Source organism: Aquarana catesbeiana, linkage group LG08, assembly GCF_042186555.1.
Source record: "Aquarana catesbeiana isolate 2022-GZ linkage group LG08, ASM4218655v1, whole genome shotgun sequence".
In the NCBI taxonomy this organism is placed as follows: domain Eukaryota; kingdom Metazoa; phylum Chordata; class Amphibia; order Anura; family Ranidae; genus Aquarana; species Aquarana catesbeiana.
The window spans coordinates 298,124,509-298,132,159 of NC_133331.1; the positions used below are offsets into that span (position 1 = coordinate 298,124,509).

At 45.4% G+C, this 7,651-nt stretch overlaps 2 protein-coding genes across 2 annotated transcripts; both read left to right on the top strand.

Moving 5' to 3' along the window:
* Positions 1-1,676: 1,676 nt before the first annotated feature.
* LOC141106845 (uncharacterized) lies at positions 1,677-2,654 on the top strand. Its single transcript, XM_073597773.1, has 3 exons — positions 1,677-1,907; positions 1,988-2,194; positions 2,325-2,654. Exons 1-3 carry the CDS (start codon positions 1,677-1,679, stop codon positions 2,526-2,528), a joined length of 642 nt encoding a protein of 213 aa, XP_073453874.1. The 3' UTR covers positions 2,529-2,654.
* Positions 2,655-3,385: 731 nt separating this feature from the next.
* LOC141104860 (uncharacterized) lies at positions 3,386-5,235 on the top strand. The gene has a single exon (XM_073594645.1). It carries the CDS (start codon positions 3,527-3,529, stop codon positions 4,943-4,945), a length of 1,419 nt encoding a protein of 472 aa, XP_073450746.1. The 5' UTR covers positions 3,386-3,526; the 3' UTR covers positions 4,946-5,235.
* Positions 5,236-7,651: the final 2,416 nt, after the last annotated feature.

The following is a 7,651-nucleotide window of genomic DNA, read 5'->3' on the forward strand; positions in this document are numbered from 1 at the left end:
GTACAAGGCAGGCAAGGTTCAGAATAGTCAGGGTCAAATCCGTAGTCAAAAGGCAGACAGAGTTCAGAGAGTAGTTGATATCAGAACCGAGGTCTTCAACGAGGGAATCCAAATGGCAGAGTAGATTGGGGGCATTGATGGGCCTTTACTGTAATCAGGGCACTGATGATTAGTGCCCTGATTACCAGTCCCGGTGTCCCCTGCGAAGAGATGCCGTTTATCGGCTCTCCTCGCCACACATGTCAGTGTGAGGCAAGGAGAGCTGATTACTGGCACTTCCGCATTTACATGTGACCGGCTGTGGTTGGACACAGCCGATCACATGGTTAAAGAGCAGCTCTTTACAGAGATCAGGGTCATGCCGTGTCCTACAAACATGGTGCTGCAGCGATCGCCGCCATTCTGGGGGGACATCCACCCAGAACGAGAGCCGCACCACTCCTCCGTCATTTGACGGTGGGCGGGCGGCAAGTGGTTAAATAGCAAAAAAGGTCTGGCTGTAGGCGGGACTAATGAGGCAGGTAATGGTGACCAGGTGAGTCACTGTAGAAACAATGAGTGGCTGGTAATTAACCGACAGCTGAGCAGCCTCTGTGCACTGAGACGAGAGCTGCTAGTAATAGCAGAAGCCAAACCCTGACAACAAGACACATCTTTTTATTTTATAAGATTTAAATAAGAAGAAATAGGGAAAAATGTAATTTGCAGTAAAAATCTGGAAAAGAAATTTCCATAATGATCCCAGTCTCAGATATTCATCCTAAAATGTGATCAGTAAAGTCTTCGGAGTACACGGAGATCACAGGAATATGATGTGTCCTGGCAAAGCCCAAAAGCAACGTTCATCTTTCAGTTTAGGAGGGGAGGGACACACCCGGGAGAAATGATTCTGTGTACAGAAACCTCATAGAGCTTCCAGCCACAGTTCATCCTCCCAATGTCCCTCCAATCAGAGTCAGAGAATCCTATGACATCACGCTGACCTCACAGCGCCTCCTCTTAATTTCCCTCTATCCGACTCTTTTTTCTGATGCTCTTAGGATGTGGGCCGAACCCCTGGCCTCCTCACTTTCAAAGTAGGGCTGTTGGACCTGCATTGTATGTAATATCAGAAACCTCAGCATGAAGTGGGGTTTAAATAAAAAGAGACCTGACCAGTGAGGTGAGGAGGATTCTGGGAATGTCATTTGATTTTACTATTTGTGTTCAAATCTAGAGTTTTCCTCCTGTGAAGTCTGGAGATCATATGACCATCACATTGCCTCCACCTCCCTCCCTGATAGAATAGAGAAATAAAAAGAAGATTCTAGAAGTCACCAGAGAGTTCATCGAGTTGCTGACAGGGGAGGTGACCGGTGCTGGGAAGGACGTCATGATGGACAATCAGCCGCCCCTCACATCACCGGGTAAGAGGAGACTTTATTGTAAAGGAGAGAGCAGTACGGAGGGTCCACCTAGATCCCCCATCATCTGATAAACACATAGAAACAATGTATTCAGTCAGTGTGTGTGTTTCCTACAGATGGATCCAGTAATGGGAACCCACCAGAGAGATGTCCCCGTCCTCTGTATTCCCGGGATTCCACACAGGAAGGTCACACCATCCCTCACCATCATCAGGTAGATGATTGACAGTTATTGGTAGTTATGATTTATACACAAGCATGTTTATTACAATGAATGTTTTATTATATATTCAGAGTGGAAATCTCGGGGATGATAATATTAATGTTAAAGAAGAGTATAAAGAGGAGGATGAGGAGTATGGAGTGATGGAGGAGTTTTCAGAAGGACACAAGGATATGATGGAGCCACCTAATACCAGGAACCCACCAGAGAGATGTCCCCATCCTCTGTATTCCTGGGATTCCACACAGGAAGGTTACACCATCCCTCACCATCATCAGGTAGATGAGGGACAATTATTGGTAGTTATGATTTATCTACAAGCATCTTTGTTACAATGAATGTTTTAATATATATTCAGAGTGGAATCCTTGGGGAAGATAACATTGATGTTAAAGAAGAGTATAAAGAGGAAGATGAGGAGTATGGAGTGATGGAGGAGTTTTCAGAAGAACACAAGGATATGATGGAGCCACCTAATACCAGGAACCTACCAGAGAGATGTCCCCGTCCTCTGTATTCCCGGGATTCCACACAGGAAGGTCACACCATCCCTCACTGTTACAAGGTTGGTGGATTGGAGAATCTAGAACATGGACTTCTGGAGAGGATGCTTCTTTTTTGGTTTTTTTATGTGATGTCACAGTAATGAAGCTTATATTTTACAGATGATATTCTCTCTGATTTTCTTGATTCAGAGTGGAGATCCAATCGATATAGAATTTGAGGTTAAATCAGAAGAAGAAGAGAGGTATGTGAGGGATGATCAGCAGTCTATGGAGGAGGATGGAATAACGGGGACATTTATAGAGGAGGACACTCCTACAGAGATCAGCACAGGTGGGTCATTAACACTAAATACATTCCTCCACCCATACTGCTCACTGATTGGTCCAGAGTAGGGCGGGGACTGGGTGATATCAGCCTGTAATCCCCTAGTCACTTTCCTGAGCTGTGTTCCCCGTCCTGTATTCCTGTATTTCTCTCGGATAATCTTCCTTCTCTGTACTGCAGACACAATTTATGTATCTAGACTGGATTTATGGAGATTCTGGGGTTCAGCTGGCAGCAAAATGTTCATTTTCCCCATAGGCATTGCTCGGCCTAGACACCTGGGGTATGTACCTTGGGTCTTCTGCCCCATGCCCGGGTCTAGCAAGATCTCTGGCAGAGTAATTCTCCTGGGAATACGTGTTCTATTGTCTGCTGGCTGTGCCGGGTGGAGGGATATGTCTGTATAGTCTCAGACCTAATTCACTGAGTGCAATCTCAGGAGATAGGAGGCAGCGGTGTGGGACCTCTGCAGCTTGTCTCCAGTAAATATTTAATCCACCAATATTATGAGTCCTCCTGACCATTTACACTATATATACATGTACAGTAATTATATATTGCATGTTACATACTCCTGACCCCTTCATTATATACTCTGTTGTACATTATATATTCCTGACCCCTGCACTATATACTCTATGTTGTACATTACATGCAGACTTTTACATGTTGATAGTAATGTGATAATGAGGGAGGAGTCAATAACCCAATGATGGTGGTCTTCAGAATCAGTCCAGTCTTCATCTTGGTTGTTCTCCCCCCATCCTCACTCTCTGACCTCTGGTGGGACTCAGCCCCGCTGTTATTCATGACTAAATCATGGACTAAATAAGGAAGTGCAGGACTTCTTGTGTTGGGAAGATGACAATGAGTGATAGAGGGGGTGGGGACACTCATCCTATAATCCCCTCATCACTGTCACTCCTATAAAAGACAGTTCTCGTTGTTTCCTCACTCTCTGACTAAGGTCCATGAATAAAGAAATGAACTGGTAGGAGATCAGAGGACCCATTTACTAGTTACCTTGAGGGGGGAATTGTAAGATCCTCAGAGACAAAGCTGCCTGATGTGGGCGGAGTCCTGGTTTAGGGGAACCAATCTGCTCATGTCTAGTAATAATCTTTTTATCTCTATTTTAGTAGATGGACGGGAGATGAGGAAAACCTCAGAGGATTGTCTCACTTTGTCTCCAGACTGTAAAGTAGAAGATGAGGACATCACACAGTATAGTCCAGGAGAAAACCCGACTACCTCAAATGTCCATCCGGCACCACACAGTGTAGATGGACCATCGTATTCCTCTTATCCTGAGGAACCTCAGACTGTGCGGGACGGTGCCAGACCATCGTATTCCTCTTATCCTGAGGAACCTCAGACTGTGCGGGACGGTGCCAGACCATCGTATTCCTCTTATCCTGAGGAACCTCAGACTGTGCGGGACGGTGCCAGACCATCGTATTCCTCTTATCCTGAGGAACCTCAGACTGTGCGGGACGGTGCCGGACCATCATATTCCTCTTATCCTGAGGAACCTCAGACTGTGCGGGACGGTGCCAGACCATCGTATTCCTCTTATCCTGAGGAACCTCAGACTGTGAGGGACGGTGCAATTTTTCCAACAGATAAGAGGTTTTCCTGTACTGAGTGCGGGAAGTGTTTCTATTATAAATCCAAACTTAAGGTACATAAAATTACTCACACAGGTGAGAAGCTGAACTCCTGTCATGAGTGTGGGAAATGTTTTTCAATGAAGTCCAGTCTTTCCACACATCAGAGATTGCACACGGGGGAGAAGCCGTATTCCTGTCCCGAGTGTGGGAAATGTTTTTCAATGAAGTCCAATCTTTCCACACATCAGAGATTGCACACAGGGGAGAAGCCGTATTCCTGTCCTGAGTGCGGGAAATGTTTTTCAATGAAGTACACTCTTTCAAAACATCAGAGATTGCACACAGGGGAGAAGCCGTACTCCTGTCCAGAGTGCGGGAAATGTTTTTCAACGAAGTACACTCTTTCAAAACATCAGAGATTGCACATCGGGGAGAAGCCGTATTCCTGCCCTGATTGCGGGAAATGTTTTTCAATGAAGTCCACTCTTTCCAAACATCAGAGATTGCACACAGGGGAGAAGCCATATTCCTGTCCTGAGTGTGGGAAATGTTTTTCACAGAAGTCCACACTTTCCAAACATCAGAAACTACACACGGGGGAGAAGCCATATTCTTGTCCTGAGTGTGGGAAATGTTTTTCAGAGAAGTCTTATCTTTATTATCATCAGAGATCTCACACAGGGGAGAAGCCGTATTCCTGTCCTGAGTGTGGGAAATGTTTTTCACAGAAGTCCAATCTTTACAGACATCAGAGATCTCACACAGGGGAGAAGCCGTATTCCTGTCCTAAGTGCGGGAAATGTTATTCATATAAGACCGATCTTTCCAGACATGAGAGATCGCACACGGGAGAGAAGCCACTTTTTCTGTCCTGAGTGAGGGAATTGTTCCTCACTGAAGACCTGTCTTCCTGTACATCAGGGGTCCCACACAACCCTCAAGGTGTTTTAGTGAGTGCAGGAAATGTCTTGTATATGAATGTTGCTGGACATGTGGGGAAGAAGCACACCCTGATATACACCTCAGATATACTCCATGGCTGATCTTCATCATGTAAGAAACAGTTGATAAGGAGATCAGAGATCACCAAAGACATGGATGAAGTGTTGTACCGTGTTGGTCATTGATAGCAGGAGAAAAATAAAAATGGAGTCATTACCTCTCATTGGCTGAGTACATTTTGTGGTGGAAGATTTCACAAACACTTATAGGTAGGCATGAGCCCGATGTTCGAGATGAACAGCGAACATTATGGGGCGTTTGCGGCAAATTCGAGCACTGCGGAACGCCCCATAATGCACTGCGAGATCGCAGTGCATTAGCGTCTGATGATTGGCCAAGGCATGCACCTGACCTGCATGCTTTGACCAATCACAGCGTGCTCTGCTGAGAGAGCCATGATTGGCCAAAGGCAGGGTGCCTTTGGCCAATCATGGCTTAGGGAGACAAAGTCCTTGCCCCACACTATTAAGGCTGCTTACACGGCAGCCGTGTGTAGCGTTGTTGGCGTGGACGGAGAGATAGCTTGAGCTATATTAGGCCGGCAGGTTAGTTAGTGGCAGAGTATTTGATATATATATACAGTCAGTCTAGTGTGTGTGTGTATGTATATATATACCCTGTATTTAGTGTACAGTACATAATGCACTTCAGGCGGTGTATTCACATACATATATATATATATATACCCTATATATATATATATAGTGCATTCGGTGGTGTACAGTTTTTAATACAGTGCATCCGGTGTAGATTTTCTAATACACTTCAGGCGGTTTACAGAGTATATAATACAGTGTGTACAGTTTCTAATACACTTCTGGTGGTATACACAATATATAATACAATGCAGCCGGTGTACAGTTTCTAATACACTTCAGGCGGTGTACACAGTATATAATACAGTGTGTACAGTTTCTAATACACTTCAGGCGGTGTACACAGTATATAATACAGTGCAGCCGGTGTACAGTTTCTAATACACTTCAGGCGGTGTACACAGTATATAATACAATGTGTACAGTTTCTAATACAGTGCAGGCGGTGTACACAGTATATAATACAATGCAGCCGGTGTACAGTTTCTAATACAGTGCAGCCGTTGTACAGTTTCTAATACACTTCAGGCGGTGTACACAGTATATAATGCAGAGCAGCTGGTGTACAGTTTCTAATACAGTGCAGGCAGTGTACACAGTATATAATACAGTGTGTACAGTAGGGATGAGCCGAACACCCCCCAGTTCAGTTTGCGGCAGAACATATAACAGACCAAATATATGTGCGAACACGGTTAAAGTCTATGGGACTCGAACATGAAAAATCACAAGTGCTATTTTTAAAGGCTAATATGCAAGTTATTGTCATAAAAAGTGTTTGGGGACCTGGGTCCTGCCCCAGGGGACATGGATCAATGCAAAAAAAAGTTTTCAAAACGGGCGTTTTTTTGGGAGCAGTGATTTTAATAATGCTTAAAGTGGAACAATAACAGTGTAATATTCCTATATATCGTGCCTGGGGGGTGTCTATAGTATGCCTGTAAAGTGGCGCATTTTTCCCGTGTTTAGAACAGTCCGAGAGCAAAATGACATTTCTAAAGGAAAAAAAGTCATTCAAAACTGCTTGCGGCTGTAATGTAATGTTGCCCCCCCCCCCCCCAGCCCTTTGGGTCTGGTGTGGTATTAAGGGGAAATAAAATTTTAAAAAAAGGCGTGGGGCCCCCAGGCCCTATATACTCTGAACAGCAGTATACAGGCGGTCCCCGGGTTACAAACAAGACAGGGACTGTAGGTTTGTTGTTAAGTAAGGATGAGCTCCGGTGTGTTCGCGCAGCCCACGTGCAGAGCCCGCCAGGAAGTCGGCACTGCGCTACGCTAATCACAGGAAGTGAGACATTTCCCGCTCTCTGCAGCCGCGCATCGGGACAATGTCTCACTACTTGTGATTAGCGTAGCGCAGTGCCGACTTTCTGGCGGGCTCTGCACGAGGGCTGTGCGAACACGCTGGAGCTCATCCTTATTGTTAAGTCGCATCTGTTTGTAATTTGGAACAGATACATTTTTTAAGTGTAGCTCCAGCCCAAAAATCTAGTTTTAAGCTTTTTGAATAATATAGGGAAGGGTTATCACCACTGTAACATTTTTTTGGCTGTCTGTGCCCCTGTTCAGAAGATCTCACTTTCTGTCCCAATGACAATTGGATTTAGAAAATGTTGGGTTATTAGGGAATAGGGATGAGCTTCGTGTTCGAGTCGAACCCATGTTCGACTCGAACATCGGCTGTTCGGTCGTTCGCCGAATTGCGAACGATATGGGCCGTTCGCACCAAATTCGTGTGGCGCATCACGGCCCATAATTCACTGCGGCATCGCAGTGCATTGCTGGCTGATGACTGGCCAAGCATGCACTATGACCCGCATGCTTGGCCAATCACAGCGCCGCCTGAACAGAGAGCCGTAATTGGCCAAAGCCAAGGAGGCTTTGGCCAATTATGGCTCAGGGGATTTAGTACATGCCCCACACTATATAAGGCCGCCTAAACGGCGGCCCTGTGCAGTGTGTTCCAGTGTGCTGAGAGATAGA

Excerpts from the sequence above, each read along its gene's own strand:
- LOC141106845 (XM_073597773.1), top strand. The coding sequence starts at position 1,677 with ATGAATGTTTTATTATATATTCAGAGTGGAAATCTCGGGGATGATAAT. Across the intron at positions 1,908-1,987 it reads CCATCCCTCACCATCATCAG|AGTGGAATCCTTGGGGAAGA; the intron begins GTAGATGAGGGA and ends ATATATATTCAG. Across the intron at positions 2,195-2,324 it reads CCATCCCTCACTGTTACAAG|AGTGGAGATCCAATCGATAT; the intron begins GTTGGTGGATTG and ends TTCTTGATTCAG.
- LOC141104860 (XM_073594645.1), top strand. The coding sequence starts at position 3,527 with ATGTGGGCGGAGTCCTGGTTTAGGGGAACCAATCTGCTCATGTCTAGT.